The 26,504-nt window shown below is 46.2% G+C and overlaps 1 protein-coding gene across 2 annotated transcripts; it reads right to left on the bottom strand.

The window, feature by feature from the left end:
* Spaca7 (sperm acrosome associated 7) lies at window positions 1-26,503 on the bottom strand. Of its 2 annotated transcripts, XM_085844365.1 has the most exons (7): window positions 26,362-26,503; window positions 18,347-18,403; window positions 13,458-13,565; window positions 12,651-12,755; window positions 10,998-11,069; window positions 1,556-1,654; window positions 1-156 (listed from the first exon to the last, which is right to left on the bottom strand). In XM_085844365.1, exons 1-7 carry the CDS (start codon window positions 26,453-26,455, stop codon window positions 143-145), a joined length of 549 nt encoding a protein of 182 aa, XP_085700491.1. In that variant the 5' UTR covers window positions 26,456-26,503; the 3' UTR covers window positions 1-142. The 2 variants fall into 2 exon arrangements, with proteins under 2 accessions (XP_085700491.1, XP_085700492.1); XM_085844366.1 differs by lacking the exon at window positions 1-156 and having other exon boundaries at window positions 10,998-11,065.
* Between the last annotated feature and the right edge of the window lies 1 nt (window position 26,504).

The raw sequence follows: 26,504 nt of genomic DNA on the forward strand, positions 1-26,504 counted from the left end.
TTTCTTTTTAAGAATAGGTAACAGTGAGTGTGTGCATTCCCTAAGATGGGTGGCATGGAGCTCTGCGGTGGCTCCTTGCCTTTCTAGCTCAGCAGCGCCTGTGTCTCGCTGTCCTCCTGGGCTTGGTCCTCTTCTTCTCCTCCTAAAGGATGTTTTCTGTTTGGAAAGAGGAGATTTTCTTGTCATTTCTGTGTCCCACACTCCACAGCTCCTGGGCAAGGCTGAGCATAATCGGCCCAGCTTTTCGGGTGTGGCCCAAGTGGGGGAGAATTTCTGGGCAGGCAGGGTCTCCACTTGCAGCATCAGAGACTTTACACTCTTGTAGGGGTCACCATGAGACTCTCAGGGACATACAGTGACCAGGTGGCCATCCTCCCTGCCTGCCACTCACCTATCCTTGGTTAGGAGTGACCAGACTGAGTGGCCTCCTGAGTCACGGGTCCCTACAATGGAAGAAGGGACCTTCTGGACAGAAGCCTGTGAGTTTGGGGTCCTATGGTACCCTTCTTCAGGGATGATGCTTAGGGATTCGGGAAGGCCTGTGGGGAGCTCTGAAGTTATGATGGGGGAAGGGCTAGAGGAGATATCAGGTCCCTCCAAAGGCCCTGAGGGTCACCATTGAGACCCTGCACAGGCTAGACACTCATTTCTGAGTTCGAAGCCAACCTGATCTACATAGTGAGTTCCAGGACAGCCAGGGCTACACAGAGAAACCCTGTCTCGAAAAACTAAAAAAAATAAAAAAATAAAAAAGCAAATACACAAACCCTAGGCCTCCCAGGAAAAGAGCTAACCATCACTCACTGCTCTATGGCTTCACAAAGTCTAAATGAGCCCCAGAAACAAGGGACAGAGCCCTTCAGGCCCAGTGGGAAGTGATCTGAAGTCCAGGAGAGCCGGTTGAACCAGGCTCACACCTTGCAGCTTCACTCAACTCCATCTTGAAGCTGAAGTTGCACCACATTGAGTATCCAGAACCACAGCTCAGGACACCACAGCTCAGATCCTGCCTTCATTGGGCAGGATCTTTGTAAGCCCCTCATCATGGCCAAGTCAGGATTCAAACCCAGGCTGAGCCTACATGAGAGCTTCTGCCCTTGCTGAGACCCCACTCCCACTACCAAGTCAGTTCCTCTCCGTTCACACAGGAAATGTGAATGAGAGACAGAGCCACAGGGGTGGGATGGCAAAAGGCTCGCCACATGAAGGTGAGGAGCAGAACTCAGTCCCGAGGGGAGGTGTCCTTCCCAACAGGTTCAGCAGATGTCCTGGTCATGAAGGGACAGGCCACTAAGCACAGTGATAGGGAACATGTGTCCCTGTTTTTTGTTGTTGTTTGGAAAGGTGGAGACCACACATTTGATTTGGCTGAGGGTAGAGGGAGTCTCTCAAGGACTTGGCTTAGAACCCCTTAATTTGGACTTGTTGGGTCAGATACTCCCCCCCCCCACCCACACACACACAAAACTCCAGCTTATCTAAGAGCCTCAGTTGCAAGTGGCATTCTTCCTCCACCTCAGTCTGGCAGGGGACCTGCTGATCAGGGGCCACTTGCCTGTTAGCTCCAGGCTGCCTTCAGATTGTCCTATGTTTTCAAGGATTTTGTCCAGAACAGACAGTTTCCCATATACATCATCGTTTGAACTCTCCTTTCCTGTGTGTGGGGGGAATATATATACACTGTGATCACACTCAGATGGAGAAGCACAGCACAGTGCTTTTTCTGTTAAACTTCAGAAACTGAACTCAGGCTGCATCTTCAGCTCATGGGTAGAGCTGGCATTAATGAAGCCCTGAGTTTATTCTGCAACACAAAATCAGCAATTAAACCAAACCAAACCAAACCAACCTCTAAGACCCTATGAGAAAAATGAGGAAAATCACAGTTTGGATGCTGCCCCCCATAACCTGTTCTGCGCCCTCCTGGAGATAGGCTCTCGGCAGATACATTGATTAGGATGGGAGCTTAGACCACTGCTTCTCAACATTCCTAATGCTGCGGCCCTTTAATGCTTTAATACCTCCTGCTGTGGTGACCATCGACCATAAAATTTTGTTGCTACTCACTCTGTAACTGTAATTTTGCTACTTTTTTTTGTGAATCATAACATTGTCTGATATACAATCCTGAAGAGGTCTCAACCCACAGGCTGAGAATCACTGGCTTAGAGGAGAAGTTTGGCCTTACTCCAGTGTAACCGTGTCCTTATAAAAATGGGAAATCTGGCCACAGACACACGTGGAGAACACTGAGTGAGGAGGAAGGAAGGAGATAGAGGAGGTGACGTGTGCAAAGCCACAGACCACCAGGGAAGGCCACAGGACAACCATTCCTCCCACCCTGGCTGGCGTCTCACACTTCAGTCTCTTAGAATAGAGAACGAATTCCTATGAATTAAACCACAGAGTATGTGGACGTGTGTTAGGCCTATCCCAGAACACAGACATGACTGATAAGCTGGCCACGTTAAATCTAATGCTTGAATAAACGTGGAGCACAGAACAGCCTCCGGAGAATCCAGTGGCCTCCAGTGTAGACAGGTCAGTGTGTTCCCCTACGTTGGTGGCTGCCCCAATTTCAGTGCCAAGCCAGAGGCTGTCACCATTTGTAGGTGGCTCTGCAAGACAGCTTCCCAGGCCTGGTGGATGCCCGGGATCTCAGTGGCTCAAGATGAGTGTCCCCCACTTTCTTTCTTTGGATGAGTGTTCCCCCACTTTCTTTGGGTTCAATTCACAGTAAGAAAGCCATGCTTTGACCAAATCTACTCTCCTGCCATTGAAACAAACATTCTACCAGTGTTTCCATTTCTTTTTACACGTTGGAGCCAACCAAACAGGTTTTATGAGCCATTCCTGGGTAGAATCAGTTTGGAGACTGGTAGGTGGAGCTAGCAGAAACTACCTGCCTTGCATCTCGGGAGAAGACCGCTTGCTTGCCGCTGGTTGGGTTTCCTTGTCTGAGCCCTCTGTTCCAGTCCCTTTTGTATTTGCCTTCGGTGTACGTGGAAGAAAGCTTTCCCTGGTCTGTGTTCCATACAGGGGTCTTGCCTCCTCCCAGTGTGTTGTTTCCTGGTTGTTTCGACAAGGTCATCCACTCCTGATGACATGTAGATGACACGCAGGTATCATGACACACAGTGGAGCTGTCTTTCCTTCGTGGCAGTGAGTCTAAGGGCCTTTCTTCTCTTGTCATATTCTTACAGGCATGTCTCTGCCTGGCCTTTAAGTAGATAGCCCCCCGCCCCCCAGAGCCCTACCTGCCCCTCGGGGTGAATGTCCATTCATTCACTTAGCCTGTCATCCACTGTGTCAGGGACTCAGGCAGCAGAGAAGAGCTTCCAGCCCCCGTAGAAGGCCATTTCCCCAGGACACTCACACGCTTGGATAGCAGGCGTGGACAGGAAGCTTGAAGGGAACCCTTCTGATACTCGGGAACCCGCCTGGCAGCTCTCTTAATTTTTAGGAGCAAGCTAAGTTGGGAGCTGGCCTGCTCCTTCCGTTTTCTAAAAATTTACAAGGCCTGGCTCAGGCTGTGGGAGGCAGAGGAGCCACTGGGATAGCCAGCGCTGGGCGGAGGAAGGCTCCGGGTGGAGCAGAAGGCTCTGCCTCTTTGACCCTTCCCTTTGAAGGATGGTGTGGAACACAAGGTCAGTTTCCTTTCCATTTTAACGCTGCCTCCCACCCAGCAAATTACTGGGGATGTATCAGTCTGTGGGTCCTGTCATTTCATTTATACTTAAAACACAGCTATTCCCTAGGCTGTCTAGAGTACCTGGGACTCACCCTCGATGTAGCACAAAGTCTCTCTGGACTAAAGGGGAGGAAAGCCATGGCTTAGGAAGAGTAAAGTCTTGCCTTAGATCAGAGGGAAAGATAGTACAGCATCTGCTCTCAGTTCCTACAGGAGAGCAGTTCCTGGATGCCCATTGGTACCCGGGCTCAAAGCTGCTCCTGTGGTGGTGTGTGTTAGCTGATGATTCTCTGCATCCCTAGAAGCACATCCTGGTGGTTTATAAGCACTGACACATTATGCTGCGCAAATACTTTACTGTGCTGAGGCGTCTGTGACAGGGAAGGGGTCAGTGTGTGTCCTGACAACATTCTTTTGGGGGGTATTTTTGGTCCCCAGTTGGTTGAATCCTCTGAGGCCCAAGGATGAGGAGAACATTATTAGTGAAACAGTGGCATAAAATCAATGGCGAGATCTTGCTCAGCTATGCTGCCACGTGGGTTATCATGAGGACAACTTTGGGCTAGTGCTTTGATTGGGGAATACTTGTTAGGGTATGTCCTCACGTCTACGGTGTCTTTGTTCAACCTGGCTTCTGCATCTCTCGGTCCCATTCTTCTGCCAGCACTGACAAAGCTGCCCCACAGCGGAGCCTGTCAGACCACACTTCAGGTGGGCCACGCTGAGAGACGACACGTCAGGTGGCTGCCACTGTCCCTCTGCCTCCTGCACTGCAGGACCTCCATATTTTCTGTTTTCAATTCTTTTCTCAAGTATGAATATTTTTAAACATCTCAGTCCAAACGTTTAATTCATTAAGTTTCCACGTAAGCACTGATTTGTCTCCCACAAGTTTCAGCGTGTGTTTCCATTTTTATTCAATTAAAAATATTTCCAAATTCCTCTTTTGACTTCATTGCTCAGCAGGTCACTGAGAAGTGTGCTGTGTAAATCAGCAAATATTTAGGCAATTTCCCCACGTCTCTTCACGTCGCTGATTCTCATTTATTTCTGTTGTGTCCAGAGAATGTTTGGGGTGTGTGTTTAATTATTCTAAATTGTTTGCCGCTGGTTTTATGGCTGAAACAATGCATGTGCTGGTGAGTGTCTCACATGCAGCTGTGAAAAATGAGATTCTTAAGTCAGACAGCAGTTCAGATTTGAGGACGAGTCCTCTTGCTTCTTCCTCTCCTTCCTCTTCCTTCTTCCTCTCCTTCCTCTCCTCCCTCTTCCTCTTCCTCATCCTCCTTCCTCTTCTTCCTTTTCTTCCTCTTTTTCTTCCTTTTCTTCTTCTCCTTCCTCTTCTTCCTCTTCCTTCTTCCTCTCCTTCCTCTTCCTCTCCTTTTTCCTTCTTCCTCTCCTTCCTTCTCTTCTTCCTCTCCTTCCTCTTTTTTTTTTCTTGGTCACTCTCTACTCCCCTCTTCCTTTGCCCCTGCATTGCCCTTTTTTTTTTTTTTTAACAATTCCATTTAATCTCCTCTGCTGACTCCTTACATACTCCTTGAACCCTTACTGCTGGCCTTAGCCTTTACTACACAGCAGTAATTCATGACTACCTGCCTCCAGGCCCTGATGTTGCTCCATGTGCCATCTTAAAATGACTTGCTGCTGTTCCCTTGGGCTGCAGGGACTTATGTTTGTTGCTTTTACACATTTCCCTCCTTTCTTCTCCCTCTCTCCCTCCCTCCTTCCCCTCCCCTCCCCTCTCCCCTCCCCTTCCCCTCCTTCTTCCCCTCCCCCTCCTTCCTCCCCTCCTCCCTCCTTCCTTCCTCCCTAATTTCTTCCTTCCTGCTCTCCCTCCCACTTCCTTCCCTCCCCCTTCCTTCTCTCCCTGGGCACACAGAGAATCTCTGCTCCTTGTGTGTGCTCTGTCACTTTGTGAGGGTTGGCGCCTGCCACAGTTCTTGCATAATGTCTGGCAGACCTTAGGAGCATTCACCATGTTCGTGGGGGTGCTATTGGTATGGAGTGGAAGAGGCAATGGCTGTCTGTCTGTCTTTAACACTTTTGTAACTGTGCATCCACATCTCAGCCTCCGTCTCAGCATCCCTAATCCCACAGACCTGCAAATGATGCTTATTTTGGCTCTCTTTTTCCTGAAAAAATTTGAAAGATGCTGTCACTGGGCACTGAATTCATACCTTCGTGTTTTGGTGACACTGGTCCATCATCCTCTACAGTGTGTGACACCCACACAGACGTACAGCAAATCCACACACTACATAAGTGACATGGAGCTGTGGCCAGTTATCAGTCACAGTGCTGATGGGAATGGCCTGTTCCTTAATCCTCAAAAATAGTTTCCTTGAATGGTGAGGCCTAAGCACACACTGCACACTTAGAGAGATGCTCAGTGGTCGAATGGCAGTTGTGGACATGCCAGCTTTGCTCATTCGTTCAGCTGTCTACAGAGACTCTAGCTGCTCCTTCGTTAGGCTGTCGTGAATTGTGGTTTTGTGAACGTTTGTCTGCAAAAACATCTTCCCGATTGCTCGGCCATTTTGGATGAACACACAGAAGTGTGTCTGTGCTGCCATACGACAACTGACACATCTTAATATTTTGAAGATGAACATTACCGTCCCTGCTTGAGGCTCTGCCATTACATCTGCTCACAGACAAGGCCTGCAGCTCCATCCCTCTACATTTTTGTCCATACTTCCTATTGTTTACCATTTTGGTGGCAAAGATGACACCTTGTTGAAGTTAAAAAACTAGCTACTTAGTGAGTACACTTGTAAGATTTCACCGGCTGTAACAGGTCAACAGCTAGAACCACTTTCTCCTGTGGAACAGAGTGGGTGACAGACATGAACTCCAGCTTTAATCCCGAATCATCGTGAGAGTGCTATTCCTTATTGTCCTGCACGTGGGACAAAGACACGCTGGCTGGCCTAATGAGCCTTCAGGACTTTCTGAAATGGCCCGATAGCTGGAAGGGCTGCCCAGGTCTGAACAAATTAGCTGTGTTCTCTGACCACAAAATTCCACTTCTAGGTCCTTCTTGATCATGAACTGCCGTTCCGAGTCCCGAGTCCTGATCACTAACAGTGCTGCTGTCTTTGCTTGTAGCTGCTGTCTATTGGTGCATGTTCTTTGGAAAACTGTATATTCAAGTCCTTTACCAGTCTTGCATTGGGCTGTTTAAGTTTTAGTGCTCTGAGTGTTCTAAAAAATTACCCGTTTTATAAGAAATATGACCTGTAAGTTATTCCGCACAAAATAGTAAGAAGACTGCCGTCTAGTATAACACAGATCACTGTAAGAACACTGTGGTAAGCAGAGTAAGCAGATTGCAAAAACAAAACCTATTTCAGCCCCTTATGCAGACACTGTCATAGGAACACAGAAAGTAGGATGGTAGTTCCAAGGGGTGTGGGGGAGGGGGCAGGAGTTATTTGTTATTTGATGGCTACACGTTGAGAAGAGCTGTGGGGATGGCTGTAGTGATTTTGTGCATTGTGAACTGAGTAATGCCGCTGAGGTGTACAGTTAAAAGGATTGTGGGGGCAAACTTCATCACATATGTATTTTAACAAGGAAAAACAAACAAATGAATTAAAATGTTGAAGAATGAACAAGGATATATCAGACAAACCAAGACATCCAGAAAGCAGAGGGAGCAAATCTTACGTCAGAGAAAGCAAAATGCAGTCCCTAAAGCCTTAAGCACCCATAGAAAACACCCATAAAAATCTATGTGTAAAACAGCAGTCCACACTTAGGAACTAAAATCTACAAAAGCTAAGCGAGGCATAGGCAGAAGACATTTCTGACATGATAACCATATTCACTCTCCATAAAAGATTCAATGGATAAAAATGAGAGCAGAGACCAAAACAGTGTGATCAATAAAGTGGAAGTCACAAGCATGCATGCTGACATTAGGTACATGGTGACATTAGGGGACATGGTGACACACAGGAACATTAAGGTACATGGTGATACTAGGGTACATAGGGACATGGTGACATTAGGGTATATGGTAACATTAAGTACAAGGTGACATTAGGGTGTATGGTGACATTAGGGTACATGGTGACATTAGGGTTTATGGTGACATTAGGATACATGGTGGCATTAGGGTACATGGTGATATTAGGGACATGGTGACATTAGGGTACATGGTGACTGATATTAGGAACATGGTGACATTATGGGATATGGTGACATTAGGTACATGGTGACATTAGGGTGCATGTTTTCTTTTTAACTGTTCATATTTAACTGAGGAATATTTATAAAATTGATCATGTGCTTGGTGGCTATGAGGGAATTCATATGGTAGCCCTGTCACACATGATGCCTTCTAGACATGATATAATGGAGCTACACATGATGTTTTAAAGCAACATTAGATATTTTTACTGGAAAACCAGTTTCCGTTGAAAGGGAACTACAAACGAAAGTGATAGAATGTCTGAAAAGTGACAATGAAGCGTGAGAAAGAGTCCGTGGGACTGATTAAACAACGAATGGTGTTAAGCAATTACTGGTAATCAAAGAATTACTCAAGCCTGAAAACTTGGAAAAGAACAGCAAAGCAAAGGATAAGCGGCTATGAACCAAGCATGAAGGATGCTAGAGAGGTGAAGATCAGAACCAGGCTGGCCTCAAACACACAGTGGTCCACCTGCCTCTGCCTCCCAAGTGCTGGGACTAATGGCTTGTGCCACTACCGCCTGATGGAGCCCAGATGTTTTCAATGCTCTATAAATTTCCCCCAGAGAGTCACAAAAGAAGAAGAGGAGGAGAAGAGAAAAGAAAAAAAGAAGAAAAATCCCTAGATGATTAACACCCTAATACTGCAACCTGATGCAGAATTTAAGAGCCCACAGACTAATACTGTCACTCCATCGTTTAGATTCAGAAATACTAATAAATCATTGGCAAGACAAACTCAATACTATTGTAAGAAAACGTTGAACATGATCAAGTGCAGCTTATGCCAGGAATGCAAGGCTGGTGTGATATTAGAAAAAATCCTATACAGATGAAAGTCAGCTACAGTGAACAGTAGAAAAGACCTCTCCTTTATAGAGGAACAGAGGAGACTGCATACTTGTCAATAAACATGAAAACTCAAAACCTATACAAGGAAAAACTAAAAGTACTCCAGTAATATACGAAGGCAAACTTGGGAAATAGAAAGACATCAAGTGGTTTTGGAAAGAACGATTCAACATCATAAAGGCTCTATTCTTCCTTCAATTATTTTCTAGAAAGTAATACAGTAATAGTAAGCACACGAGCTTTTTAAAACAGGAAATTTGACACAAAAATGCAAGATCAGAAAAACAAAGGGAAAGGAGGATTGTACCCCAGAAGAAGAAGGGATGTACCTTAGAAGAAGGGATATACCCCAATAAGAGGAAATATATCCCAGAAGAAGGGATGTACTCCAATAGAAGGGGATGTACCCCAGAAGGGAATATACCTGAGAAGAAGGGATGTACCCCAGAAGCTACAGCAGACTTGAATGAAACTTTGGGGTCAACAATTGACATGTGACAAGTGTGAAAAACAGGTACACATCTGGGGATGCACACATCTGGGGATGTGACTTATTGTATGTGTGGGTCTGCAAACTGGCGATTGGATGGGCTTTAAGTAAGTCATGCTATAATATGTAGGTAGGCATAGGTAAAGAGATGAAATTAAGAGTGTTACTCAGAGATAAATTCTGAAACAGAGACCACAAGGACCAATGAGATGACATAAATACAGCAGAGAAACAGCAGCTTCTCTTGGCTAAATATAGTCTAATTTATATCTATAATTAGATGTAATATATAAAGTCTATAATATATAAATATAGTCTAATGCTATACTAAAAAACAAAAGATTATCCATTATGACTGCACATAAATGGTGGGGGGGTTGCATGAAAAAAATCATGAACATCATCAAAAGTAAACATATCATCAGGCTGAAGAGATGGCCCAGCAGTTAAGAGTTACTACTGCTTTTGTAGAGGACTTAGGTTTAGCTCCCAGCACCTACATCATAGCTCACAAACACCTGTAACTCCAGTTCCAGGGGATCCAATGCCTTCTTCTGGGTCCCATGGGCTCCCACACATCAATTCATGCAGGCAAAACACACATACATGTGGTAAAATAAGGCATAAAAATAAAGTCAACTGACAAGTTAAAAACAAAACAAAACAAAAAAAACATGACCTCAGCTTCAGAACTGGCTGGGGTCATGCTCCAGTGTTGTCTAATTGTCTTTTTCTTTTGGATCCTCGATCCTGTCCTAGAGAACCTGTTGACTGCCTGAGATGGCTTAGTCAATATATAGTTTAGCCCACTCCAAGGGAAGAAGGTTCAATGTCTACATTTTCTTCCTGAGCTTTCTCGTACATGTCCCTTAGTTAGGTGCAGCGGCAGCAGTCATCTCTTGGGTGATCCCTTTGCCTCCTCGGTGCTGGAACGCACACCTGAGGCCGTCCATGTGCTAGGCCAGCACTCTGCACTAGCTCCAGGCTCAGGCCAGCACTCTGCTCAGGTTTTGGAGACAAGGGCTCATTCTGTAGCCCAGGCTGGCCTCCAACTTGTGACCTTCATATCCGTATCTCCTGAGTGCAAGGTGACACACGCCTGGTCACCTTCACATTTGCTCTGAGAGATGCTCAGCCCTCCCTGGCAATGCTGCTCTCGGCACAGTAACTGCGGCAGGCAGCTTTTGGTCACTGACAGGCTAGTTTAAGGGAGAAAAGGCAGCTGGGCATGGTGGTTTATGCTTGTCATCCAGTACATAGGAGGCCGAGGCAGGAGGATCGGGGTGAATTTCAGCAAAATTAGACAAAAGAAAAAGGGCTACCTTAAAACAAACAAACAAAACAAAACAAAACAAAACAAAACAAAAAAACCCTGACCTTCACAGGGAAACCCTGTCTCAAAAATAAAAAACAAAAAACCCCACAACAACACAACATTTACAACAGGTAAACAAAACAACAGGTAAACAAAAACTTGGTTTGTTTACATGTCAAACAGCTACCCCCAAAAAACATACTTTAAAAAAAAACTCAATAGAAGAGTGACCTTTAAATAAGAAACAAAAAGTCCTTTGTAACTAGAGAATTGCAAGGGAGAGAGACCTTGAGAGAGGGCCCCCCGGGCCCCCCCTCATGACTGTGTGAGGGCGCACCCCCCTGCCACAGGGGAGGCTGTGAGGAGAGGGTTGTCTCACACTGTGCTGTCCTCCCGTGTCGCTCCTGTAAGTCAGGCAGGAAGGACAGATCTGTGGACTCTGCTCTCACCTTCAGGAGACGAGGGTGGCCCATGCTTAGTCTGAGAGCTGTGGGCATGAAGGTTCGCAACCGTGCTTCTGTCTTTAGTAAAAAACATGGAAAAAAATGGGGAACGTTTTCAGAATGATACACCCACTGGTAAACACTGCTGGGGGGGGGGGGGCGGGCTTTTGTTTTAAGATGTTGAAACGCTCCTAAAGTTTCTGGGCTTTATCTGCAAATCATCATGTGAAGACTGCACGAACTCCCTGCCTCCATCCTTTGACCACTCTGTCCCTAGATACATTTCCAATATATGAAAATCCCTAAGCACCAGGTCATTCGCCATAGCTGCATCTACTTATTACAAATACTTACAAATACTATTAGCAGGCCTCCTGGCTTGGCTTGATAAGGAGTGCCATCAGACCTGGTTCTTGGACTTACCTAGCAAACGGAGCGTACCAAAAAGCTAGGCAGGGGCAAGGAGGCACCAGATAAGCCACAAGAGTCTTGGGGGTGGACAAAGAACAGTCTGGCTTCCAAAGCCAAGTCCAGGATGATGAGGTCAGCACAGGAAGAAATAACTCTATGCGAGAGTTATCATCGGCATGGTTGGCGTTACTGCCCAACATTAGTAACTGTGTAAGGGCCCTGAGTCAAAAAGAAGTGGCGGCCTCTGCCTTGATCCAAATCCCAATTACTAAGTGATAGTAAGTAAATGAAGAATTGCTGTTGGGCAAACACTACACCAAACCTTCAGGCGATTTAGCCAAACCTCTCAGTGAGACAAACTCGGGCTGTTAAAAACTGAGTTTTAAATAGAATCATGTTTGTGTTTACACTGTGAAACTCTTACTTAGATCCAGCAAACACCAGACGCTAGTCCTTGGAGAAATCATGTGAGGAGCAGGTGGTAAATGCAGGATCCAGGGCACAGCCTGAGCTGTCGTCAAGTAGGCCCAGGGCCATTGATGACCTCCTCTGCCCATGCCAGAGGCCGTGGTGCTCTGGAGCCTTGGTCTGGTTCTGTATGAGTCACCTTTCAGAATATTCCACCTAAATTCTACACTCTATACACACCCATTTCTAATCTAATCTAATCTAATCTAATCTAATCTAATCTAATCTAATCTAAAATAATCTAAAATAATCTAAACTAAGCTTTAGGACAAAAAAATCTCTCTCAGCCCCTGGATGTCAAGCTTCTCAGAGCCCTGTGCTCTGCCTCTGTTAGAAGAGGCTTTTCTTGTTCCCCAAGTCTCAGTCTGGCTATCTTCTTCCTCCAAGCAGGAGAGGGGATTTAGCTGGAAGTCTGCAACAAGGCCTCTCTTTCACTTCTGGCTTCCACACAGCTGGAAAAAGATGTTTCTGCTGGTTGTGGAGGGCAGAGTCAAGGGCAGGGCTGAGGTCGAGGCACCCTCAGCCTCAGGGCAGGGCTACTTAATTCTGGTGAAGCTGCAATCAAGTGTATCTGATGCTGGTAGCTCTAAATGAATCCGAATCTGGTATCTTTAAGTGAATCTGATGCTGGTATCTCTAAGTGTATCTGATGCTGGTAGCTCTAAGTATATCTGAAGCTGGTAGCTCTAAGTGTATCTGATGCTGGTAGCTCTAAGTGTATCCGATGCTAGCTCCCTGGTCGCTCTAAGCTCAGCAGGGGAGACACTAGATCACATTTACCATTTTTGCCACTTTCCTCCTTTGTAGACAAGTGTTCTATGTTTTCCAGGACCTCGTGGTAGTTCTCAAGGGCTTCTTCTTGGTAGTTTTCATCAATACCAGCATCTTGGATGAAAAAGATGGGAAGAAACAGGAAGGGTTTCCTTATTACACACTAATGAGCATTTTTGGTGTATGTGTGATAAACCCTATATTATAATGTTTGGCTGGAAGGATGGCAGAGTGTTCAAGTCCTACTTGAAAGTGTATGTTGGGAAATTAATATTTAAATAGTCAGCAACTTTGAGTTCAGTGGTTTATATCTAGGCAGATGTAGAGGGAACACACCCTTTAAAATCTAGTCACATCTGAACGTCAAACTCCCAGAAGTGGTGAGACCTCCTGCTTTTGAGTGCATTTCCCACAGAGCCTGAGGACTTCTTAATCTAGCTCTCTGCTGGCTACTGTCCATCACACCCTCTATTTGCATAATCCTGTAGTATGGAGCTGTGCTTTGCAAAGAGTCTACTTTGTCTACATCCACTGCTCTTCTTGGTCTTGGGCCCATCATATACTGGACCTTAGCTTTACCTGGGCCACGGGGTAGGAGGGCTGTGATCCCTCAGGAGCTATAGGGGGATGCATGAAGATAATTCCAGAGATCACCCCAGAGTGAAGCAAGCCACTTATGCTTTGGAGGTGGCTTCCCCCTTGGTTTCAGACCACATCTTCTCTCACGTTTCCAGAGCTAGTTCATGTAATACTCAAACATAGTCATATAGTCAACACCTTAGGTCTCTAGGAGGATGTGCCATTATGTATACTTGCTTATTTCCTTGGTTTGTACTGTTGTCGGTATCGATGATCTTGGTCGTGGTGATGTTTCAGACACTGCTGATGTTTTGGGCTCCAAAATCTCCTGGGCTAGAATTTCATCTTGAGAAAGCACATAAGAACATGTTAGGGCGAGTGAGGGTGAATATGTGTCCTAGGCACAGTTTATACTTCATGCAGCCTATGAATACTGTAGGTAGAAAGCGGGAACCCAAGGAATTAGTGGATTCTCTAGAGAACCTCATCTTGGATGGGCCGGCCATTGCCTCCCTAAATAATGTAAGAAAGTGGTCACCATCTGGATATCTCCCAAGTCTCACCCCTGATGTAACCTGCATGTTGAATGGCTCCACACGTATGCTTTCATTAGCTTTGCTGTCTCTGAGACCCAGTATCTGAGGAGAAACTCAAGGGAAGGAGGAGTAATTTTCTCCCAACTTCAGAGGTTTTGGTCCATTGTGGCATGCACAAAGTGGTTCATATCATGGCAGCCAGGAAGTAGAGCAAAGAGTACCATAAAGGAACTTGGGAAAGAGATATCCCTTAGCTTACCTCCTTCAATCCATAGCTCACCTCCTACAGCACAGTTCTACCACATCCCAAGAATCCATTCAAATTTGGAGTCCACTGGCAGATTAAAGGAATCATGGTAACACATCCTTCATGATCTAACCATCTCTGGGAATGCTCCTTACAACGCAGAGAGGTGTACTTCACCAATCTCCTAGGACTCCCCTGGAGGATGCAACCCTCCAAGCAAAACAAACATGTGACCAACCCACCATCTTCACAGTGGCTATTGGTTGGGGTCCTTGACTGTTGACATTCCATCATGGAAAGAGGGGTGGGAAGAGTCACTGCTCTCTTAGCTCAGTGTCCAGTCACCCCTCCCACCACTTGCATGCAATTCTGCACTAATTGCACATGGCCACTGGAGCCCTGGGAGGTACTAGAGCATATATAGCCAAGGAAAGGTACATTGAAGTGAGTTCCACCTGGGTAGTAGAAGCCACCATCTACCCCCGCTAAAGACTTCTCAGTACAGTTTTGCGGCCACTGGAGAATTCTGCTAGGAAGCCCTCACCCATGATCCATAAATGAACCAACTCAGCTCATTTGTCCTTCTGGGTGAGCTTGGGTAGAGTCCAGCTTCGGTTTGTGTTGGAACCTTATGAGGAAGGGTTAGACATTGTCTGCCCAAGGAAGGAATACTCACCACAGCCTCAATCAGTCAATGTGACAGTTAATATTTCCCAGAACAAACAAACCCCTCGTCAGCTTTACACCCAGACACCGTTCCTTAAGTCATAGCTCTCCACCGTTGACCTGCAATAGGTTCATGTTGGTCTCCAAGTACAAAAATACATCAGTCTGTCCTCATGGGTCCCCATAATCTTTGCAGTTTCAACACTGCTCTAAAGTCCAAGCACAAAGACTTTGAAGGCTGAAGGGAGATCTCATCTGTAAATCTCCACAAAAAAACAAGGTGTAAGTTGCTTCTGAATGCAATGGCACGGAATACACATTCCCACTACCAAAGGTGAAACAGGAGCATAGCCGAATAGCAAAACAGTGTGCCAAGACAAGATCACAATGTAACTCTACGTTCTGTGGATCCATTCTGGCATCTGGGGCAAGTGGTGTTACATGAGATCAAAAGAGCTTGGGTGGCTCGGGACCTATGGCCTGGCTGTTTGCAGTCCACATGGCTGTGTACCTATGGCCTGGCTGTTTGCAGTCCACATGGCTTCTTTCTGGGGCTATGTATACTCAGTTCCCCGTGTCTCTCATTGACAAATATTCCATGTTCCTGGGTCTCTACTGCAGCTCAAAGTTCATAACCACAGATTTGCCCTCTTACAGGGAATATGACCCTGCTATACATTTTCCTACCTTCTCAGATTTTTCTTTGAAATCTGGTTGGAAGCCTCCACTAAACTCTTTTTTTTTTTTTTTTTTTTTTTTTTTTTTTTTTTGGTTTTTCGAGGCAGGGTTTCTCTGTGTAGCCTTGGCTGTCCTGGAACTCACTCTGTAGACCAGGCTGGCCTCGAACTCAGAAATCCGCCTGCCTCTGCCTCCCGAGTGCTGGGATTAAAGGCGTGCGCCACCATGCCCGGCTCTCCACTAAACTCTTACATTCTGCATATCCACAAAGTCAGCGCCATGTGGATGAAGCCCATGCCAATTTGAGCAATGACTGGGTCCACTTGGACCCTGGCGGCATTGGCAACTTAGGGCTAGGGACTGAGCAATGTGAAGTGAGTATTGGAAAGCAGCTCCCAAGACAGGCAGCCCAACAGTGAGCCCTGTGCCCCAGAGTCACTGTTTTCTCAAGTAAGTTTACCCTTTCAAGCTTTCAGTGTAGGGTGGATCTGACCAACTCCTCCACAGTCCTTGACAAATCAGAATCTCTGCCTTCTTTTTGGTAGGCAGGCTCTTCAGAACCGCGCCTTCCCTGTCCACAGCTTTACACAGGTTTTTCTGATCAACCTGCAAAGTTTTCAAGTCTTTCTTCTCTGCCCTTTCTCATGTTCTCACTGTAAACCTGCCTAAAAGCATGCAGTAGTTCTATGCCATAGACTGCAAGAGGGACTGACTTACAGTTTCCTCTGCTGGATTAATTAGCTCACTAACACAGTTTCCCACAAAGCTGCAAGTTTTCATATTGAAGTGAAGACCCCCATGTGAAACCTCATGAGCCTGGTGTCTCTGTTACGGCAACTGTTGCTGTGATGGAACACTGTGACCAAAAGCAACTTGAGGAGGAAGGAGTTTACTTAGCTTACACTTCCACAACATAGTCCACCACTGAAGGAACCCAAGATAGGAACTCACACAGGGAAGGACCTGGAGGCTGGAGCTGATGCAGAGGCCATGGAGGGGTGCTGCTTACTGGCTTCCTCCCCATGGCTTGCTCAGCCTGCTTTCCTATAGAACCCAGGACCACCAGCCAGGGATAGCACCACCCACACTGGGCTGGGCCCTCCTTCTCAATCACTAACTAAGAAAATGCCCTACATACTTGCCTACAGCTTGATCTTACTGATGTGTTTTTTTTTTTAATTGAGTTTTCTTCTCTCAGACGACTTAAGGTTGTGTCAAGTTGACATAAAACCACCCAGCCCACCTGGCCCCTACTGTCTATATTCCTACTGTATTCTGGAATTCTGGACTCCTGACAGAATCACTCATTTATCCCAGTCTATAATTTATATCCTAAGCTTTCTCTGTTTTACATCTTCAAGCTTTTCCAATCCCTCCCCCACACAATCCAGCTCCAGAGGCTAAAGCATCAGAGTATCAAGGTTAGTCATTGCAATGACCCCATGCCATTGATATCAACTTTCTGCATTAGGTTTTCTTCCTGGGACAAGTCACCTGACATAAATGACATAAGAGGGCAAGTTTTCAATCTATTGCTCTTGACACCATTGATTCTGAGCCTTTGGTGATGCAAAACTTTATGGTGGTTAGGAGCGTGTGACTGCACTACTTGTGTAGCATCAAGAGGAAGCAAATCAGAGAGCAGCAACAAGAGGAGGACAAGGCAAGATACTGTGCCCAGGGTCACATGATAGTGACATATTTCCTCCAACCAGTCCCTTCTTCCAGAATTCTAGCCCTTCCTAATAGCCTATTCAAGTTTAGAATCCATCTGCAGATTAAGTCCGTCAGTGATCATAGCATTTGGGATCCACTTGGTTTTGGAATTCCCTCACAGGTCTAGAGATGTGCTAAACTCATCTCCATCTAATTAAGTAGACAATCAAGAGCAGCCATTATAGCTCTTGTGTTAAAAGGTTGGCTCCCAGGGTGACCTACTGTGAAGTGATGGAGCCTTCGGGTGAGCTGTGGCAGGAAGGTTTAGGTCACTGCAGATGCCCTCTTTGCCCCTGGTGTACCCTGGGTGTTTTGCTTCATCATACCCATGATGTCTGTGCTTTCCTTACAGGGCCCATGCTAACAAGTCATGGAATGGAAGCTCTATAAACTGAGCCAAACAAGACAACAGCAACAATAACAACAACACCCTTTTCATAAATTTATTACCTCAGCTACTCTGTCACAGTGACAAAGAGCTGACAAATCCACCGTCCAAAACCAAAAGCAGAAAGTCTGGCTCCAGGCATTTATGATCATCCTTCCTACCCTATTGTCATTCTATCCCGTTTCTGCCCCCAAACATGAGTGGGCACCTTTCCGTATTTTTACCTAGATGTGGCTATATTTTATTCTTTTGACCTCTCCTGTTACGCCTCTAACACAAGCATCCTGGCTATAAAACAAACTCACACTCAATCTGGCTCCTTTCTCAGTGAGGCATAATCTCCAATGATTTTCTCATTTTCTTTACATCTCTGACCATTAGTGGTCTTTCTGTAAAATCGGGGACATGTTTATCCTGTGGCTTTTATAATGTACCCTGTATGGTACAGGACCACAGTAGGAGCTAACCAAGCAGCATCTAGAAATAGTGTCTCTCTGCCTCACAATGCTTTTTTTGGACCAGTGCTGGGGAGTTAGCTCCCTAGGGCCCATGGGTAACCTTCCCAATCTAGTGTCAAGAGCCTGGTTCAGATAGTCTGTAGTTACAGTTAGTGTCCCTTTCATTTTCTTCACAATATGGATAGCAGAAAACTTAGCACTACTTGTACCCATACCCATACACCTCTGGGAGACAGCATTGGTCAGATCAGTGGTATTCACAGTGTAGGGCGGTTTTGACTCTGGTGTTGGCAGTAAGGCTGCAGCTTAGGAGAACCTCAAAGCAAATCAGTTCCCTCAATATCTGCAACTGGTGACAGGATATTTGGGAAAGGTCTCCTAAGAAGAACCCACCGATTCTCTCACCACACACCAGGTTCCACGTGGGGAGTCCTTACCTAATGCTTCGGGTATGTTTTCTGTTGTTGAGTTGAGTGAACCTTCAGTAATTGGACCTGGAATGGGGGGAGAAGGGGGAAGAATACAAATCTATAGTTTAACAACATTCTTCCATTTTCACCCACCTCTCTGTGAAAGGATAGTTGTGAGACACAGCCCTAGTCTACTTTACAGAGAGGACGCAGCGTGGGGTGCTGCTCCTTCCTCTGTGCGCTGAGGGAAGCCCTCAGGACTTGAGCTTCTCCTATGGAAGATGGGCAAGGCGTTACCCACGGAGCAGCTGTGTTTGTGGAAACCAGGATTTCCCCTGGCACCCTGAGTAGAACCTGCCCTCCTGCTCTCTGGAGTCACCCTCAGGGATGGTAAGACAGTGTCCGTGCTCAGGGAAAACCAAGCTCTATCACAGGGACAAAGAAGGAAGAGGTCACATGCTTTGTTTTGTAGGAAGCAGCGATTGCCTCCTGCATGGCTGGTGACATCATCTGGATGGGTCTGGGGAGCTCCAGCTTCAGATCCCACCTAAGCAGCCAGAGCCCAGCTCAGCACCAGTGAGGAGAAGCACTTGCCCAGCCCCTGACTAAGGCTTCCCACGTCACCACCCAAATGCTTGTCTGTTCTGTTCTGACACTTCAGATGTGTTTTTCTCTGAGAAAACACATCTCAGAGAAATGTGAGAAATTTTCTCTCTGCCCCTGCACATTCATTTGTGATACTCGAGGTTCTATGGGGTGGACCAGAGACTGGGCACCTCATTCCTCCAGCGTGAGCAGAGCCCTCCAGGGTGATCTGTCTGCGGGTAAGAAGTGGAGTCTAATCAGTGGGCTCAAGGGTTCTGGATGGCTGTTGTCTCCAGGGCCCAGGGCTCTTATCTGTGATGTGTTCTGGGCGTATGGGGTTTACCTGTATCTGGATGCCATGGGAATTCTGAGGACCGGTTTCTTCTCTGTAGCATCCACCACTACTCCCTCCCTCCTTCTGGCATGACCCCTCTTTATCAGGGACTGTGGTGTCTCTAGATCTGGTACATCTCTTAGTTTGAGCTCAAGGTTGGCCTCTTCTTCCAGCTCCCAGGTCCCGAGACCCCCAAAGATGGCGAGCAGGGCCACCGTCCGTACCTTTCCTTTCTGAGGCACAGAACTCTGTCTGGAAGAACTAAAGTTGCAGCTAAACCAATGACAAAGCTGTTCTCAAAGGCTTTAATGATGGACAATCTGCATCCCAATGCGCTCATCTGCATGGCTCAGAACAATGGGAAATATGTAAGGAGGTCTGTGGTGGTGATGACAATTGCTTCTCAGTGTGCTGACCTTGGTAAACCAAACAAACAGTACAGTTTCTCTTTGCGTGAGACATTAATGGATCGTTACGAATGGGGACAGCTGCGCAGCGCCAGCACTTTGTTAAAAATATTCTTTTCATCCCGTGTCTGTCCCGTAATCACAATGGGAGCATTGTGCAAGTCAGCCGTGTGCACATGCGTGGTGCGTCGTCTATGCCTGTTCATTTGCATTGTCAAATGTAGCTGCTGTACCTACTTTTCCTGTCACCACCTCCCGGGGAGAGTCACAGCTTCTAGACAGCACACACCCACAAGGTCAGGACACTCACGTCCTCTCAGTGACCACGTCAGCACGTTCTGACTTCATGAAGTTGACTGTCGGATTCTGAGTTCGTTCACTTAGGTTAATTGAGTGAACACTCATCTCCACTGTGAGGGTCATGTGAACTGCTGTCCTTCTCAGTGGCCATCACCTCCACATGAGGGACCCACACATGGCAGCAGGGCACAGCTCCTCTCCTGATAAGCAGCAGGAGCACTCCAGGATGAGATAAGGTTACCTGGGTTACCTGGGAAATCTGGAAACTGCTCTTTCATTGGCCCTGCAACTCAAGAAGACCCAGAGAATCACACTGGGCTATGACCAGGCCTCAAACTGGGAGGACCTTGAGAGTCACCCAGATGCCATCCAGGTCTTAAGCTTGTAAAAACCTCAGGTCTCAGCCCAGTCTCAAGCTGGAGAAGATGTCAGATGTCATAAGGTTTAAGAAATGATAGTGGCCAGTCATGGAGGCGGCAACAGTGGCAACAGCAGCAACAAGCTCTTCAACAGATACCTGCTGAGCGTTTTCGGGCTGGGTAGCAAGCTACACATATGCATGGACACATAGTGAAAGCAGACACATCAGTAAGGATGTGTCTCCCGTGCTAACCTTAAATCCTCCCTGCCCAGGCTCTTCAGAAGCTAACAGGAAAGTAGAAATGCTGGCATGTTTCATGCCATTGTTGGACCATGGAGACTGCTTGCCCTTGTACAAATAGTAGTGAAGCAGGCTAGACTGTCCTGTCCAGGCCAGTGCTGGCGGGGGGCTGTTAACACTTGGGGCTAACACAATCTCAGATATTAATGAAAACCCTGTAGGGAAAAGCAAGAGAACCAAGGCAGACAACAGCCTTTGGACAGTGACACCATAAGGGCTACCATGCTCTCACATAGAGAGCAATGGTTAAGACACTTCAACTCAATGCTGCCTTGAGAAGCTGATGCTGCCTTGAGAAGCTGACGCTCCCTCCTGCTCGTGAGCGCCCTTCCCTTTCTAAAGCATCTCTCTCTCTCTCTCTCTCTCAACACTCATTGAGTTCTATGGCTTGTGATGATGCTCTGCGAACATCTGAGACTTCCCAGTCTGGGCTCTGGATGTTAGAAAAAGATGCTACATAAAGACGATTTTTAACCAGCTTGATGCTACCACAATTAGTACGGGTTTTGTAGAACTCCTAAATAATCTAAACTATAGAGACACCTGCTATTAAGCAGAAGTTTACATTTACACTCCGGCTTTCCTATTTCTTATATACAGAGAGACTAAATATATTTGGGTCTGTTAATAAGCATGCTGTTTCTGCCACATTAGGAATTATGGGTGATGGGGCTGGGGAGATGGATTCGTTGGTAAAGTGCTTCTCTTGCAGGTATGAGGACTTGAGTTCAGATCCCCTTCGAACCCACAGAAAAAGCCAGACCCTATGGTGTGTGGTTATAACCCCAGCAAAGAAGAGAGAGAGACAGAGAGAGAGAGAGAGAGAGAGAGAGAGAGAGAGAGAGAGAGAGAGAGAGACAGAGAGAGAGAGACAGAGACAGAGAGAGACAGAGACAGAGAGAGAGAGAGAGACAGAGAGAGAGAGAGAGAGAGAGAAGAACCAGGCATTCGTCAGAGCCTGCGAGCTAGCTTGGCCTATATGACAAAGTTCCAGGCTACTGAGAGATTCTGTCTTGGACAAGAGATGGAAGGCACCTGAGGAAGGGCCCTCGAGAGTGTTCTCTGAGCTCCATTGCCTATGCATACATGTGCATGCACATATCTCCTACACAAAGACATGCACCTATACCCACTACAATGCTTCAGTGATGGATCTAAGCTTTGTAAGGTGGAGATCCAGGACACCTGCTACCAAGGGCCAACATGTGACCAATAAAAATTCATAGCTTATAAGTGTTCTTCATTCCCCAATGGAGGAGCTAGAGAAAGGACCGAAGGAGCTGAAGGGATTTGCAGCCCCATAGGAGGAACAACAATATGAACCAAACAGAACCTCCAGAGCTCCCAGGACCTAAACCACCAACCAAAGAGTACAAATGGAGGGACCCATGGCTCCAGCCACCTATGCAGCAGAGGATGGCCTTGTCAGACATCAATGGGAGGAGGAAGGTGAGATACCCTAATGTAGGGGAATGCCAGGACAGGGAAGCAGGAGTGGGTAGGTTGGTGAGCAGGGGGTGGGGATGGGATAGGGCATATTCAGCAAAAGGGATAACATTTGAAATATAAATAAAGAAAATATCTAATAAAATTAAAAAAGAAATTTAAAGTAAAAAACAAACAAAAAAAATAAGTGTTCTTCATCAAAATCACTACTTATATGTGTAATGAAACCTCTGACTCATTTAGAAGGGAGAGACTGACTTTGTAAGCAGGCTTCAGTGAAAGTTGTCTGTATTTGATAAGGGAAGCCAAGAGACGTGAAGGACCGATCATTGTTAGGAAAAGAAGAAAGTAATTTTGTCATAAATAGTTTAAAAGTTATTTAATAAAGAAGAGAAAAATAAGGAACAAAAAGCCTAAATGGGTAGGGTAAGGTGTAAAGGGTCTATGAGGAGAAAGAGAGAGAAATCTAATCTCCCATGGCCGGGCTGTGTAAATGGATGGCCATTGTCAGGTTCTGAAATGAGCTCCGGTATCAGGCGTGCGGCCATGTGGAACGGCCCCTGCTTCTCTCTGCTGAAAGGACAGAGTTCCTTGGACTATTGGCCTCCTCTTAATAAGAGATTATAAGTGTTCTCTTTACCTGTTGAGTAACCTCCCTTGTAGACAAAGGCTCTGGCCTTACCAAAATAATTTCCTGTGCTTCGTGTTGTCTTTTCAAACTTTTTATTACTTAAGAAAGCAGAACCCTCTCAATATTGAGAGCGAAGGTTGGTTATTTTTTCCCGTTAACAACTATCTTACTTCCTCTATTTTCCTTGAAAATCTTGTCATTTTGGTTAGCTGGGTAACAGCACTGTTTCATAGTAACCTGTGAGCTCAGTCAAGTCTTCAAAGCTCCTGACATTTTTTGACACCTCTGAATTAAAGTCTAAATGCAGTCTTTCTGACCTCAAGCTAACTTTGAAATTTCCCAGAGGCCCCTGGAAAATCTCTAGGGGTTTTTTCTGTCATCGAGTGAAAGACAGATCTTAAGCTAATTAGCTTACTTGTTATGTGAAATCACACGGGGAGTAAGCGGTGCTGAATCCTTTGTATTACACCTCTGTGAAGATATGTCAGGTGTCAGGAGATGTACGAGATTTCCAGAGACTTGCCTTGTCTTTACTCTGCGAGATTGGTTCCTGGACAGTGTGTTGCACTTACTGACATTAAACATCATGGGTTATGAGAATGACCACTTCCCCCTGCTGAGCACAGGAGGTGGGTCTGTGACAGGGCTTGGAACCTGGGTTCTTTGCAGACAGTTCCTGTTTTGCTCGGATGCTCTCCTGAGAGCAGGCGCCGTCACCGATAGTCCAAGGTTCTCTTCAAAGACCCTCACTCAGGACTCTGACCGAGAGGCTAGAATAAGACTCTTGAAGGTTCCAAGATGGCCTAGTGGGGGCCTTTCCAGATAGAGGAAGAGCGAATGGGTCCCTGAGGCGTATAGACTATGGCGAGGTGTGGCAGGGTCAAGGGGGTGTGGTTTCAGAGTATCTGTCTGAAGCACTGCTGAGGCTTTTGTACTTGTTTTGCATATTCAAAGACAGGTATCCACTAACTCAGAGAAGCTTTAATGTTACCCTTTTTGTTTGGTTTTGGAGATAGGACCACTCTCCATAGCTGTGACTGTTCTGAAGCTCACTGGATAGACCTAGGTGGCCTTAAACTCACAGAGACCCACCTGCCTCTGCCTCCTGAATTCTATGACAACACACTCAACCTGAAACTATACTTTTAAAAGTATATTTATATTTTTAAAGATTTATTTGCCCGTTGTTGTATGGGTGTGTGTGTATGTGTGTGTGTGTGTGTGTGCATGTGTGCACATGTGCATGTCTGTAACAATCAGAAGAGGGTGTTACTAGAGTTCTAGGTGGGCCACCCAACATGGATGCTGAGAACCAATTTCTTCTCCCGTGAAAGAACAGCAAATACTCTTGACTGCTGAGCCATCTCTCCTGCCCCTTATAATTATACTTTTATAAATAAAAAGAGAAGCATTTATATTCTCTCCACCTGATCCCTCCAGAATCTGCATCAACATTTATTTTACAGTCATGTATTTACATAAGTCCAATAAGCTGTTATTCTCTTTATTTTTTAAATACCTTGTTTATTTCATGTGTGTGGGTGTGTTGGCTGCAGGGATGTCTATGAACCACTTGCATGCCTGGTGTCAGGGAAGGCTATGTATGAGAGGGTCTGAGAGGGTCTCAGATCCCCCAACACTGGGATTACAGACAGTTGTGAGCTGTCATGTGGCTGCTGGGAATTGAACTATAGAAGAGCAGCCAATGTTCATTCTTGAGCCATCTCTCCAGCCCCATGATGCTATTCTTCGTGGGTCAGGTAGATAGCTCATTTGGCAAAGCGCTTGAAGAAACATGAGGACTGAGTTCAAATCCCCAGGACCCACATAAACATGGGGTACGGTGAAGAATGCCTGTAATGCCAGTGCTGAGGGGTACAGAAAATAGGATCCATTGGCTTGCTGACTAGCTGGTCTCATCCAATCAATGAGCTCTAGGTTCAGTGAGAGATAGCCTAAATTACAAAATAAAGTAGATAGTAACAGAGGAAGATATCTGATGATGAGGCTTCCATAGATATGTGCACTTGCACTCATGAATGCTACATGCACACACACACACACACACACACAAACACACACACACACACACTCCATGATTCTGTTTTCCTTGCAATAGAACACTATTGGGAATTCTGGTCACATGGCCATGACATCAGCTTGGCCTTCCTTTTCCAGATACTCCAGATGTGAGGACCTGAGGCTGTGGTCTGGACCATCCCACCTAGCACCTGGATCCCATTGCTTCCGATCATATGGACAGGTGGGAAGGCCAATTCCCAGTGTCTAAGAGCCTCACTGATGAGAGGAGATCACCTGCATCCCCAGGATTCGTAATGATCCCCTTGCTGGGGGCACCTGGAGAAGCCAAATCTGGGATTCCCTATGAAAAGTACCAAGAAAGCACACCCAAGTCTCAGGGTCACGACTGAACTCACACTGTACTTCTGCAAATGAGCAGGAAGAAGCCAGGGAGATAGGATTTATAGTCAGGAGAGACATCACATTGCTGATCTCTGACTGTAAATAAGGATTTAATGGGGAACTATAATATTTGGCTGAGATTCCCACTCCCATTTCTAATTCCCCCAACAACCTCTGCTATAACCTAGAGGTAAGCTCCTTCTCCTTTTCCTCCTTTTCCTCCTTCTCCTCCTCCTCCTCCTTCTCCTCCTTCTCCTCCTTCTCCTCCTCCTTCTCTTCTTCTCTTCTCTTTCTCCTTTTCCCTTTCCTTCTCCCTCCTCCTCCTTTTCTTCTTCTTCTTCTTCTTCTTCTTCTTCTTCTTCTTCTTCTTCTTCTTCTTCTTCTTCTTCTTCTTCTTCTTCTTCTTCTTCTTCTTCTTCTTCTTCTCCTCCTCCTCCTCCTCCTCCTCCTCCTCCTCCTCCTCCTTCTCCTTCTCCTCCTCCTCCTCCTTCCTCTCTCTCTCTCTCTCTCTCTCTCTCTCTCTCTCTCTCTCTCTCTCTCTCTCTCTCTCATTGACCATGAATCTAGATTGTGTCCTGAACTTGGGTTTCTCTGATTAATGTAGCCCCAGCTGGCCTCCAACTTACAGAGGTCTACCTGCCTCTACCTCTGCCTCCCAGTGCTGGCATTAGAGATGTACACATGCATATCTGGCTACCTGGCCATCATTAACAAGCATCAGGAGCACTGTATCTTTCACTGGTGTTAAAAGCAATAAAGGATTAGTGTTAATGCTGTTAGTGTAAGAAGAACAGGCATATAAAAATATGCTTTATTCACTTCACAGAGAGTAGCAAGACATTGGGGCAGTGCTAAATGTTACACAAAAGGATGTGTATGTGTTTGAGCAGATATCAATGTGTGTATTTGTACCTGTCTATATGTGTGTGTCTTTATATATATGTGTGTGGTGCATGCACACATTTGTAGGCATCAAAACAAGTTGGGAAACATGCAGTCATAAAAACGGAAGAGGGACAAATGGAGGTTTGTGACACTATTCCTCTACCTTGGGACGCGTTAGAACATTCCCATTAAGTTAATAGAAAACTTATGTGCACGATGTATGAAGCTGCTCCCTGGCATTCCTGTGTGAGACACCTTCAAAGATGGACTTTCCCTTCTCGCCACTCCCCAAGTTCCAGCGAAGGAAGCACAAAGAAGAGTGCTTCCTCTACAGCTTCCAGGCTGGAGCTTTCTGTCCACAGAACCTACCTGAAGTTGTCGTGATCGGCTGCAGCTCAGCGCCTTGCCAGCAGCACAGCAGGAAGACAGATAAGAAGGTCCTGGCTCCTCTATTCGCTGTCATGGTCCCTCCAGTTACAGGAGGAGGCCCTTCCCTGGAAGGTCTTCAGCTT

The sequence above is a fragment of the Mus caroli genome, unplaced genomic scaffold (genome assembly GCF_978045245.1).
Source record: "Mus caroli unplaced genomic scaffold, Mus_caroli_1 scaffold_10, whole genome shotgun sequence".
NCBI classification, from domain to species: domain Eukaryota; kingdom Metazoa; phylum Chordata; class Mammalia; order Rodentia; family Muridae; genus Mus; species Mus caroli.